At 47.4% G+C, this 14,123-nt stretch overlaps 1 protein-coding gene across 1 annotated transcript in view; it reads left to right on the top strand.

The window, feature by feature from the left end:
* Positions 1 to 1,036, top strand: part of LOC142785405 (uncharacterized) — a 32,716-nt gene extending 31,680 nt beyond the window's left edge. The window contains exon 4 of the mRNA XM_075883886.1: positions 443 to 1,036. Coding sequence (XP_075740001.1) covers positions 443 to 746 — 304 coding nt within the window. The 3' untranslated portion in view covers positions 747 to 1,036. The remainder of the gene's footprint in view (positions 1 to 442) is intronic.
* The last annotated feature ends 13,087 nt before the right edge of the window (positions 1,037 to 14,123 follow it).

Raw genomic sequence — 14,123 nt, 5'->3', positions numbered from 1 at the left:
GTATAAGGGAGACGCCGTAGTGGAGGGCTCCGGAAATTTTAAACACCTGGGGCTCTTTAAGGTTCACCCAAATATGAGCAAACGTGCCTACAACATTGCCGCCTCCATCGGAAATGCAGCTGCCGCAGCCGGAATTCGATCACGCGACCTGCGGGTCAGCAGCCGAGTATACCTTAGCCACTAGTCCACCACGGTGACGCAGACGGTACAGAGCTACGAGGAACATACCACCTTCGGGAAAAAGAATTAATTAATTAGCCAGGATCGGAGTTTAATTACGCCACCCTACGCATAACATTATGACTTATTATTAACAACACTACGTTATGTAACTATTCCCCGAGCTGAATAATATCCGACTTGTTACGCATTCCTCCACCATTTACTTCAAAGTGCTGCTTACTGCAATTAGGCTGATGCAGCATTACGCGCATGCATGCAGGTATGTCACGAGAGCTGTGGACCGCGTCTCCCGATACCCTGGCCTGCTTGAAGAGGTTGCTAGAAGAGCTAAACTCGACCAATCAGAGCTCGCGGCTCTGGTGAGGGACCAGCTGATGGCAATACAGTCTCTGGACGGCTTCATGAGCTTCGTCGGTGTCGTGAATGAGCGAGTGATGTGTCATTCTGCCGACGATAGCCGCGTCCAACTGGACGACCTCAACGAGGACTACTGGAGACACGTACGGTGGTACCTCGTCGGCGACGATGTCAAGTGCGACACAGTTGAACTTGACCGTGCTTGACGACGAAAGACGAGTGTTTTGTGAACGTGCGTGCTGTATCCTGTGCTGCATACAGTGATGCGCGATCAACAAAGCTAATGTATCCGCAGTTGCTCGTTCTCAGATGGGCAACTCCGATGTTAGTTTTCCTACTAATGAAACGGCACCACAAGGTAAGACAAATGCCAAGAAAGGAAGACTAAGCACAAGTGACGTATGCTCTCAACTGAAATGTTGACATGCGTAAAACAAATGTATACCCACGTGTGCTACAGAAAAACAACAATATACAGAAATACAAAAAAAATCTTTGCCCGTTAAAAACTAGGATTTCTGTATTTTGCAAGGCCATATAGACGGGAAGTTGATGCGTGATTCATTTTATTTTTGTATGTACCAAGCCTTGATAACGTCTCGAGTTGTCTGGTTATGACGTCATGACACTTCTGGTTTCCTTGAACGGGGTTCGTGTCCTTATCGCCTGCAATGTGCAGCCGTATGCGATAGGCCTTCGCTACGCACACACAATTCATGCTGTTTTATCCTTACACACCTCCCTCTCTTGCCTATACATGTGGCGCCGCATGACGAGCGATGTCCTATCGCATATGAATGCGCAACATAGGCGGTGTGGATGTGGACTCCAGTTCAATGAAACCAGAATAGTGTCGCGGCATCATAACCAGAGACTGCGTGACCTCTTCATTGAGCAATGCGGGAACATTCCAGAAAAGAAGGGGACGGGTTGACACTAGTTGTTTCCGACGAGATGTTAACATTACCCGGGCTTTTACGTCCGAAAACCACGATATTATTATGAAAGACGCCGTAATGAAAGGCCCGGGAATTTCAGCTATCTGGTGCTCTTTATTGTGCGCCGACTTCACACAGCACGCAGGCGTCCAGCAGTTCGCCTCCATCAAAATGCGACCGTCACGGCCGGGATCGAACTCGCAACCTTCTGGTCAGACCCCGAGCACTGCTTCATCGCAGGGGACTCACTCCGACGAGAGAAATAAGGGAGAGTGCCCAGGCACTTTAGTGTTTCCTCCTCCCCTCTTCGAAAACCTATTCCATGAAATGAACGCCGCTAGAAATACGACGCTACTACAACGACAAAGTTTTGACGCTCGCAAGCTACTGCCATATCATGTTAGCAAGAGCGCAGTGCGCGTCGTGAAAAGGAACTCCTTGCGTTCATCCAAAGAACCATTCCAGGATGTTGCGTGTAAAGAAAAACTCCTATTTCGGCAGGCGAATTTAGTGCGCCGGAAACGGGACTGGAAGATGTCGGGGCCAAACTTGAACATCTTTAATGCGGCCTCGTTCAGTCTGAAAACAAGCATATCTGTTTTATTTATTTATTTATTTATTTATTTATTTATTTATTTATTTATTTATTGGACACTTTAGCGTCAGTTATAATCACACCAACAAAAACTCAAAACGCATGAACAAGCATGTCTAAGTGACACGTCTTTGAAAGCGATTATCTTACACCAGGCAATCAATCAATCAGTCAATAAATAAATAAATAACTAAATAAATAAATAAATAATTGAGACAATGTTTTTTCGACCGTCAACATAAAAAAAAGAAAATATCCGACGAAATCGCCTGCGTGCATGAAAAAAGGCATCGAGCAAGCCAAAGGACACGACGGCGCTGCAACCGTGTAAGATAACACCGCGGTGAACTAACTGCTGCAGTTTATCACTCACACAGGATTTCTGTACTCGTGCGTGTCAGTTTTCACTGGAATGAATGGTGACACCACGCCAAGTATACAAAGCTCACCTCATGGTCTGGATACAGATACCAGTAGCGAAGAAAGCGAGCTGCCTCGTTCCCTTTGGGGCATGCAGAGCCACAGCCACTTCATTGTCCAGGCTTCACATGGGATTGCAAGGACGTGTAGGAGAATAAAAGCAATGGTATGGAGATTCAAGTTCATAATTTACGACAAATTGACGTCTGAATTGTAGAGGCGTCAGGTATGGCGAGAGTACGCATATTCAAGAACGCCTTGAAGATGACTGCCATCCGTAGAACTTCAGGAACTCCAACTTGTTGAGAGGATTCCTGCGCAGAAATAGGATTGCTAGGCGCAGCAGCTCGTTTGGGTCACACTTTGAAGCCCACTTGCTCGTTATTCGTTGACAAACCTTTCTCAAATTGCGCACCAAGCTTGGCATTCGAATGCTTGTACAGTTGAGGTGCACGAAGTTCAAGCATAAGAACACCGTAAGAAAATATTTTCGTACTTGCCACAAAACCGCTTCTGAATTTCTCAGGCCAAAGCTTGAGAATACTGCACAAATCTTCTAAATGCACGCCTTGCAAGTTGGCGTTTCGGCATGGTGGAGGTGATATCATTTGGGGCTTTCACCATCGACAGTTGGCATGCCAGAGTTGTGGCACGGCCGCTACATAAACTCTAGTGGCCGTTGTTATGACGGGTACCATAAGCTTGGTCGGCCCGAGCAGCATCTGATTACAACGTCGCAGGAACGACTAGCGGAGGCGACCGTCGTTTGAACGGCGATGCCCGGTTTTTCATGCATGCACCCATAGTTTTATGCCATCGTGCACCGCTGTCCTGATTAGCCACAGCTATATCGCCCTTATCGCCAAGATCAACAACTCGACGTTCTGGTGCGAAGTTGATAAAACGAAGTAACGGAAGCCCGGAACGAAACCAACCATTCCACAATCGTGAAGAATTCTTTTCAAGGCCTAAGTATCAAGGAATAATGGTATAAAGTAGAGCTTTATTGATAGGTGGCTACTCAGCAAACGAATCACCCACCACCTTCCGAGCTTCAACGTCGTTAGGTTAAGTGAACTGAGTAAAAAAAAAGTACTAGAGGCGTATTTTAGAAAAGAAACGCAAAGGGGTAGATGGAAGCTGATATGATTTGCGAGTTAAACGTCCCTAAACCACCACATAAATATGAGAGACGCCGCAGTGGGGAGCTCCAGATGGAAGCTTGTGATGAGAAATTTGCAAATTGATACATGGAAATTGGAGCCAACGTTTCGACATATAGACTTGTGTTTGTCAATGCTGTAACTCAAGAAAGACGGATGTAAGTTAATCAAGTGCGAGAATATATAAATCAGTAACAGTTAAGCTTCAGCATAGAAAAAAGCAACATTTATTTCAACTTAAAGCCCTTGAATACTTATTTTTGTCAGAGATATTTTCAGTACTTATTTTGCTAATATTTAGGGCCTCAAAAGACCACAAACAAGCTTAGCGTGGAGAAATTGGGGACTTCATCACGAGAACGCTACCTCCCCGCCTCTGCTCCTCCGCCTCATCGTCAAACATGACTTCAGTTCGGCTTCTTCTTCTTTACGGCTCCAAGCTCCGCAAAAACGAAACAACGGTGTGGTCGGTAACACTATCAATAGCTAAAGAAACACTTCTCCAGGAATGAGCGGGTTTTATTTTGTATTTTGACATTCCAGGAGAAATTTTTCGTCAAAAGGGCCGAAAGGGTTAATTGCTCTCAGATGTGACCAAATAGCTTCACGTGCAACAGAAGTACGACATTTGTGAGTTAATGCTTGGTGGCTTTGTTTTCATGTGGTGCTAGCATGCATGCGGACACAGATTATTTCACCGATGAAGGACTGCCCACGTTTCAAATTCTGCCTTAATAATTCAGGTGATGGTCGCATGTCGGCGTCTATTTTTGGCACTTCATGGTGCCCTTGCACACGCCACTGTGGTCACCGCCTGCTAGCGCTTCACGACGACAATGTAGCAACGAATCCTTTCGCTCGCCTTACTGTGTTACGGCTTTAAGCTTAGTGCGTGGTGGCCGCTGTGGCGTATGCCATAGGTGCATGTTGCAGCCTCGGCAACTCTCTGGAACGTGTGAATATATCCTAGCAGAAGCGAAAAGACCATGACTGGTAGGGACATCTACAAGCATTCTTTCAGCGATATGAAAAGGATTATATGTTTACAACAAGTATAAATGTAACAAAAAAAGTACGTTGCTCCACCTAGCCGAGAAGCAGTGATGCTGCACTGGGGAAGCTTTTTCCTTAGGAGTGGAGCTCGTTAAGACCCAACCGCATGCACTTGATTAGCGAGTGATATTGACAAGCGACAGCGGCAAACTTGCTTCGTCGCGTCGCGACGGCTGCAACCGCATGTCGGCGACAAACAGTAATTGTTGCTACATTAAACACTATCACGTGCATACCCAGAAATTGCGAAAACAAGTTTAAAGTAAGTAGATGACAACATGCAAAACTTATTACTTTCTTGTGTGGCATAAAAGCCACAGAAGCCTTTGATAGTCTACTTTTTTCACAATATTTAGTTTGATCGCAGCGGGGTGTCCAGTAGCGTACGCCAGGACGGCTACGATGCACTGCGCATGACGATTTCACATTGCAGCAGGCGACCATATCTGGCACAAGCTACCGTCGAAACTTCAAAACACATCTTTGATAACAAGATTTGCGATAATATACGGCTGCTCTTTCTTCGCATGAGGTGCGAATGTAAAAAAAAAATGGCATATTCCACGCATTTGTGCTTCGCATATCGATGATGTGCGAAGCACAAATAATAAAGGTTGATATGTCACTCTAAAATAAGCACAACGTTACGAGGTGGAGGTAAATGATGCCGTACATGACTTCCGTGTCATGATTATTATGTTTGGATGTGTCGTTGACCTTCGTCATCTGTTCACGTCACGTGATACCGAATTCAGTATATGTGGAGCTAGCGAAGCGGCCGCGAGCACGCTATTAGCGTGGTATGTTGTCATGTTCTTACATGGCACGCGTGTCAGGGTTATCATGTTTGCACCAGTCATATATTTTCTCATCAATTGACGTCTCGTAACACCAAACTTATATATGTGGAGCTAGCAAAATGGCCGCGAGTGCATCATGAAGGGCCTAATATACTCCAATGTAGCGTTGGCGTGCGCGCACGCTGGGCACAGCGACGCTATACGTTAGCAAAACATGTGAACTCGCGACTGGCGGACCAGTGCCGTCGGCACGGCCCGACGCCCACCGGTGCGAAATGCGACACGCTGCATTTCACAGCCACCACGTTACCTGGACAGCACTGGGTTAGCCTCTGTTCGTGACGGAAGGACGCTGGACGCGCTTAAACGCGCATGCGTCAAAGGAACGCAGCGCTGCACGCGCCTGCGAGTATATGACAGGACCGGCGACTGGCATAGCAACGCCGGCGTGACACGACGAAACGAACGCCGGCGAGCACGCACGCCGTGTCACGTCCAAGTGTATCGGTGCCTTGACTGGGGCATGTGGTCACGTTGTCACATGACACACATCTCACGGTCATCATGTTTGCACCAGTCATATACCTTCGTCCTCCACTGACGTCACCTAATACTAAATTTGGCACGTGTGAAGGTAGCAAAACGGCCACTATCGCTTCATGAGTGGGGCATCTAGTCATGTTATTACATGACACGCATGTCGTGATTATCATGTTTGGATGTGTCATTTACCTATGTCGTCCGTTCACGTACCGTAGTACCAAATTTAGTATAGGTGACGCTAACTAAATGGCCACGAGCGCATCTTGAGCGTGGCATGTAGTCATATTGTTACATGACACGCATATCATGATTTCCATGTTACTGTCTGTCGCTTGTGTTCGCCATGCAATCATGGCATACGATACCAGTTTTGCAACATGTCATGTGAACGAAACCACCGCAAGAGCAGCAGGACCATGAGATGTAAATCCTGACATTCATGGCATACATGTCACGATTTTCATCTTATGACTAATCAAATATGTTCTTGATACAGTCATGTTATGCCATACAAAGTTTGGTGTTGAAACCATTATCCAAACAGCGAGGAGAGCTGAAAGTCGTAGACGGTTAGATAGATAGATAGATAGATAGATAGATAGATAGATAGATAGATAGATAGATAGATAGATAGATAGATAGATAGATAGATAGATAGATAGATAGATAGATAGATAGATAGACAGACACGCTCAATGTCACCGAAGTTCGCTAAGAAATGCTTCGCACTTAAAGGGTGGTCGGCTCGTTGCATTCCTTGAAATACGCATGGTTAACAAGCATCGAGAAACAATTGCAACCGAGTCGAGGATTAGGAGCGCTTTCATATCCGTCACGCTGGCCGCAGGGTGACAAGCGATTTTTTGTAGTTTTCCAGAAACGCGCGACGCCACAAAAATGACGGTGACGAATTGGCCCCCGCGACAGCAAATCCTGTCGCTTGTCGCTATAAAATCACGTGCAAGCAGTTTGGCCTTTAGGTACGCACCGCGCCGTCGCGACCTTGCATTAGAGAGTTATAGTATAGCGGGTTTATCGGGTTACCGGGTGTAACGTGATACCATGATACCGAAAGATTCACCTTGTCCGCCGCAAACGTCTGTTCAAAGTGGCCTCGTTTGCCTTCAGTTAGCTTCGATGACCGAGTATTACGGATAAGTTGGCGTAGTTTTTGAGATAGCATCTCTTTTCAAACGTGCCTAGGCCTACAAGATCGATGTAAACAAATTGGCAACGTAGATGTTTTTGCGTTTGGTGCATGGTTCATATTTATTTACTTTTATTAACACTAAAACAAACTTCAATGCTTTGCGTGGTGGCATAGGCAAACGTTCCCGTTTTTTTTTCATTTTCACTGTTTAACTTATTAATCATCTATAAGGTGGCGCCGCCATCCTAGCTGGGCACGTAAACTATGTAAAAGCTATCCCACTGAACTATCAGACGCTGCCCACAACGACCGTTTGCTGCACGGTAACGCCATTCCCTTAACCTACGCTCTCACGCTAATGCTAAACTATAACTGTCTATTGTCGTTGAAGTTCTCTGTGCCGGGTATGCGCACTTCCGGCGCAGGAGGAGCGCATGAACGGCGGCGGATGGCTCGCGCTGCGCCGCACACTCACTCGCCTAATCAATCCCACTAAGAAACGCAGGAGATGCTTTCCACATCCGTTCTCTACCCTATTGCCTTCATGAAAGCCTTCAGCGATAGCTGGCGCATATTCGTTTGCGTACCATTTATAAAGAGCTGCGCTTATCGGTTGTACCGGTACACCAACGTTCTTATATAGAAACGCTGCTGTACACGGGCCAAGTGGTAGTTCTTGCTGCGCGTTCTGTAATTTCTGTTCAACGAGTTCAAAATGAGCTAACGCCGCGAAGCGATGTTGCCTTCGCGGAACATCTGAAGACGTGGCGCATGCACAGCGAGCTGCAGAGCACAGACAATTACGAATCACTGTAGCTTAGAGTTCTGTATAACATGCCCCGAGTAATCAGTTACTTATAATATGTCATTACCGGTGTTCTCGTTAGCTGAAATGTTCAAAAATTCGATGATAACATTTAATTACCGAAAAACTCCAATGACAAAACCAAAACCCAACCGAATATGCTTCTACATGTGACGTAATCATTCGTTCGAACCTGCCTGATGATGCGTGATTTCCGCCACATGGCACTACCTGTGTACGCCGTCCGCGGGGATCGGCTAAAACGCCCACGTTGTTATGGTGACCATATGGCGAATCGTGTGTGGCTCACAACGCAGCACCACTTGCCGCCTACCTCACGCCCGCCAACACAGAAAAGGAAATTGCACTCAACCCAGGAAGCGCCTGCCAAACCCACACAATTCGCAGCAGCCAAGCAGATGCTGTACTGGCACATCAGTTAAATTATTTCCGCCAGGCAAAACTCAACGTCACACATAAAATGTTGCCGTCAATTCTGGCAAGAGAGGTGAGAATTTCGAAGCAAGCCATGAAATTCATGTGAAAAAAAAAAAAAACTGCGAAACTCTCAAGACCGCAGTTTGGCACCGATGGCGCAAGAATGCACATGAGCGTACACAGTGAACTTCATTGAGATCCATTGATCTAAAAAAATTGGCAGCATATCCACGAAGTGAATGATGGAGAGTGGGGTGAAGCAATCGTCCGTCCATTCGTTCTTGCTTCCGTACGTCCATGCGTCCGTCAGTGTGACCGTCCATGCGTCCATCAGCCCGTCCGTGTGTGCGTCTGTCCAGGCGTCCGTCCCTGCGTTCGTCCATGCATCCGCCCCTTCGTCCGTTCATACGTCCATCCATGCATCTCTCTGTGTGTCCGTCCGTCAATCTATTCAACACTCCAAGTACCATCATCTCGCATCTTTTCATCATATATTGCCCATATAGAAGCACCGCCATCCAGCGGACATTCCAAGGGCTAAACAAGAGGTGGCACACGCACACTTTTTACGGCTTGCGCTTCGTGTCTACTTCCCACATTTAACCACCTCGAGTTCATGGTATATACTAGTTCACTGTATTCATGGCCCTGCGGCCCAACGCTCGCTAAACCTTTCTAAAACTGAGGAGGGTACATCCAGCGAGTATAGCGTAGCAACCCTTTCTTGTCAGATAGTGCTCAATGTACTTGCCAATGGCTGCTAATAGGGAATGAGAGACAGGAGCATTCGGCTTTTAGTTAACGCGCACGCCGTGAACCTTTTATTCTTCAACAAAGCACAGGAGAAATCTCCAAGCTGCACCACATCGCAGGTAAAAATGTGATACTTGTTACACACTTGTTACACATGACTACGAGGGACGAACGACTGCCGCTTTAAGGAACTTCGCCCCTAAAACGTGTCTCGACTACAGCACAGCGCCGTTCTAGCAGAGGGAAGTGGCGCATCTACAACGGAATGGCTGCTGCACGCATTCGGTACGGCCTTCCTCGCGCGGCGTTTACGCGTTCCAACTGGGAGACACTGGACGCAGCACATCGTGTTGCGATTCGCCAGTTTTTCAGCTTGGCCTTTTTATCTCAAATTGGCCCAACACTCGCTGATGCGGGAGACATGTCACTGTCACTCCGGGCCGATGTTCGAGCGTTAAATCACATGGAGCGTATGAAACGCTCTCGCCACGGACGGCAGCTGGTGTTCTGGCTCTTCGTGCCGAGCTCACCGGATGTGAATGACTATAGTGCCCAGCCCTGCCAGCATCGCCCTCTGAAGATTCGGACATGGTTACCGGCAATCAAGCGGACGACGCCATAGTGTGCGCTTCGACATGAAACTACCGCCACTTTTGACGAACTTTTCGCGGGGCTACTCCTCGTCTTTACTGATGGTTTAGTGTTGAACGACGGGTGTGTCGCGACTGCGTTTGCGGTGCCTTCGCTGGAGCTTCACAATCAGTGGCACCTCGCCTGCGTGGCATCGTCGACGATAGCCGACTCGCCGCGCTTGACCTCGCCGCCGATGCCCTCCTTCAACTGAGAGTTCCGTCGGCTGCCGTTCTCTCGGACTCACGTGCTTCTCTCCAACTGCTCGCGCAGGACTCCCGCAAACCTCCGGGATCCACGCGCATTGCGCGAAAGCTCGAAGAAGTGCAGGACCTCGGGTGTGATCTTGTGCTGCAATGGATACCGGCTCACGTTGGAATATGCAGCAACGAAGCGGCTGAGGAGCTCGCCAAGAATGCGCACCCTCTGGCAACCTCTGTGACTGCAGGGGTGAGCACATTCGATGTAGCGCGGCTTCGCACACGGTGCTTCGACACCACTCGCCACCCGCACCCACGAGTGTTAGCAGGGCAGCCACCACACCCACTCCCGAAAACTGGGTTTTCGAGAGAGGAGCGTGCCCTCCTTCAACGCCTGCGCATCGGCTGCTACGGCAAGGCGCAATGGGTTCACAGACAATCGGGATGGGGAGACCCAAACAGCCGTCATTGCCCGCAGCCCGAAACATTCCATCACATTATCTTGGAGTGTGAGGAGTATTCGGATGTGCGCAGATCACTCTTCAGTGCTTACAGCAAACTGGGACTGTCCACTACCACTGTTGATGTGATTCTCTTTTCCCGTTCGCTCGCATGCCTGATGAAGCGCGCGCAAGCGGCCTTTATAACATTTTTCAAGACTTCTGCGTTATTTGAGCGCTTGTGACCTGTAGGAACATTAGTGCCTCCCCATCGAGATCTACTGGACTTTTATTAATAAGTGCTAGGGACCACAATTTTTTCCGTACAGAGATTACGCACTTCGGCGAGTGCTTCACGCGCTTTTTACGACGCGCCAATCCAACCCATGGTCATCCTCTCGATGACGATACCTCTCCGGTCCTTAAAAGCTTTCCTTGTCAGCTGTGCATGGCGCGTGGGGGCTTGTGAGTCCGTTGCGGGAAGCAGGTCGAATGACCCTCACCTCTCTTTTTTTTCTCTCTTATCAAATCTTACCCTCCCTATATCTTTTATTCCAGAAACCCAATTCCTGTGCTGACCTGCTGAGGTGTCCTTGTATGAAGAGACAGTTATGGGTCCGCACTTTTCCTTTCTTCTGTTATAATCACTTATTTAACACACTGCCCGGTCACTGCATCACGACAAATACGTCGCGCTTGTGAGCATGCGCGTTTGTTTGCGTGCTTGTTTTTCTGTGTGCGTGTGTGTGGTTTTGTGTAACAAAACATATTAATCGGTATGAACTTAGCCGTTGAAGGGCGCACCAGGGGCCACATTTTGCTATTACGTTCAACTTCTAAAAAAGAAGCTTAAGGGTCCCCCAGTTATTTTCTTTCTTTTTTGTATGAATGGTTCATACTTTAAATGTCCAAATATTTCATATAGTCAGTTCTGGCTAGTCCCCCTTAGTTAATATTAGCCACGGTGGAGTTACGATCAACATCATCGTCGAAGCACGACTAGCTGCAGCTTGGCCGCCCTCTGTGCCGCTCCCACACCCTGATAGGGCTCGGTCCAGCCCAGAGGTTCCACTCCCGTTCCTCCTTGGTACTCGTTCACCTGATGGCCTGACCTGAGAATTGTGCCTGCTACGTCCCTCCATGCTGTAGTACAGCATCAATCGTAAAAGCGTCAGCTTTACTCACGCATATACATACACAAGGTGAGCGCTTGATTGAAATGTAAGGTTTAGCGCCACAAAACTGCCATATGATTATGAGAGACGCCGTACTGGAGGGCTCCGGAAATTTCGACTACCTGAGGTTTAACGTGCCCACAAATCTGAGAAAATGGGCCTACAACATTTCCGCCTCCATTGCAAATGCAGCCGCTGCAATCGGGATACGATCCCGCGACCTGTGGGGCAGCAGCCGAGTATCTTAGCCACTAGACCACCATGGTGGGAAGGTGAGCGCTTACGCGAAGTCCCACCTCCCCATCTCAAATTTGCAGAATTGTAATAAAAGGCTTATCGTAACATTTATCCAGCACTCTTTCGCATGTCTAGATAGCTCAGCACACTGAGTATTCATCCATCCATCCATCCGCCCATCCATCCATCCATCCATCCATCCATCCATCCATTCATCCGTCCATCCGTCCATCCGTCCATCCGTCCGTCCGTCCGTCTATCTATCTATCTATCTATCTATCTATCTATCTATCTATCTATCTATCTATCTATCTATCTATCTATCTATCTATCTATCTATCTATCTATCTATCTATCTATCTATCTATCTATCTATCTATCTATCTATCTATCTATCTATCTATCTATCTATCTATCTATCTATCTATCTATCTATCTATCTATCTATCTATCTATCTATCTATCTATCTATCTATCTATCTATCTATCTATCTATCTATCTATCTATCTATCTATCTATCTATCTATCTATCTATATAAAGGAATAATAATGAAAAAATGCGAATGCTTAAGTTTTCGCTGAACTCTCGTTGTAAACCAATTCATTTATATAACAACGCCCCGCTCGTTTCTTGGCTTATCCTCCATGGTGGGTTGCGCGAGTTTAATAAGCTTCAACCAACCAACGAACTGAGTTGACAACGGCGCGGGCTGGCGCTCGTGTAATGTTTGACAGAAAAACGCACCATTGCACAGTGGTGCGTTCCTTTGCGGTTATAAGCCGCAGAGGAAGACTCGTGAGCGTTGAACTTGTTTTACACCGGACAAAACTATTATTCGTGCAGGTGCACCGGAGGCATCTCGAAGGTGTACAAGTGCCGTAAAACAAATACGCTTCAAGTCATCAGCCAAATGAAAATCCACAGCGAGACATCCTTCAAAGAATGGGCCACTGATCTCATTCTTCCATGCACAGCCTCCGATAAAGAAACGTGCCAGATTGTCAAAAAGTTCATCACATTGGAAAAGTTTCTTTTTGGTTCCACATTCGATATTCAAGAAGAGCCACAGATATCTGGACAGCTATCATTACTAATGTCACCTACTTTCCACAAAACGTGGAAATGGTCGACGCACAGCCATTGCCCGAACTCAAAAGAAATCGATCAGGTCATTATCGTTAACCGGTATCGAAACGTCAGCACGGAGAGCCGTTTTGTCGGTTTTACCTCACCTGAAGAATGTCGAAAACCTGAATTTATCGCTCACGATGGGTTCTTTGGACGTTTATGTAGCCCCACTCTGCGCACTTCTGCAGGCATCGTCATGTCTGAAGAGGCTACGCCTACGGGGCAAGGTTGCCAATGAGCAGGCAATCGGCACGCTCATGACCATGTTGCTAAACAAACCCGCTCTAGAACAGCTGTATATTAGCGCCTTCTCACTCGACAGCGACGTGTACCTTCAGTGTCTACAAGAGTACATCAGCTCAACCAATGCACTAAAAAACCTCTCTTTGATCACGAGAAACCGCTCCCTGCAAATGATATTCCTTGAAGGCGTTTTCAAGAATAGGAGCATCGCGAAGCTGTCACTCCGCATGTTCGAAGGAACAGAGTAGAGTACGGCCTTGGCATCGCGCATAATCAGAGAAAACCGCGTCATACGCTCACTATCCATCGTGTCCTCGTATCAGGAGCCACGTGGGCTGCACTCTGTTTATGACTGCTGGGTCACACCTCTAATTAAGAACGACGTATAGGAAGAAGTGACACTTCGCTCGTCTATACTGCATCCCACTAAATGGTTCAATTACTTCTGGTCGCTTCCAATAAAACAAAGGCTGAAGATGGTCCGCATTCTACCAGACTGCCCATATTCACACACACAGCAGTTTAGCGCAAAGCTGAAAGATAGTGAGTAGGCAAAGAAGGTCGACCTTATACCTACTATCAAAATGGGAGATGGCATTGAAACACTGCAGTTCCCAGCGATTCGGAGAGGGTACTTGTCCCGCGTACATTCCGTAGACCTCAAGTTGCCTGCTTTGCGTCAGTTAGCGAATTGTCAGCACCTCGAATCCTTCTGCATCAGAATCGATAGCGACCACATGAGGCTGTATTTGGCACTAGCTGACTATCTTAGGTCAACTACGACATAGCGTGTGTTGGACCTCGACATCAGGTGTAACGCACAGGAAGAAACGCACGGTCGAAACCTATGGTGGAATGCCATTCTTGAGG

This window comes from Rhipicephalus microplus, unplaced genomic scaffold (genome assembly GCF_043290135.1).
Source record: "Rhipicephalus microplus isolate Deutch F79 unplaced genomic scaffold, USDA_Rmic scaffold_21, whole genome shotgun sequence".
NCBI classification, from domain to species: Eukaryota; Metazoa; Arthropoda; class Arachnida; order Ixodida; family Ixodidae; genus Rhipicephalus; species Rhipicephalus microplus.
The sequence above is the reverse complement of the archived record's forward strand: the minus strand, read 5'-3'. Positions and strand labels throughout refer to the sequence as shown.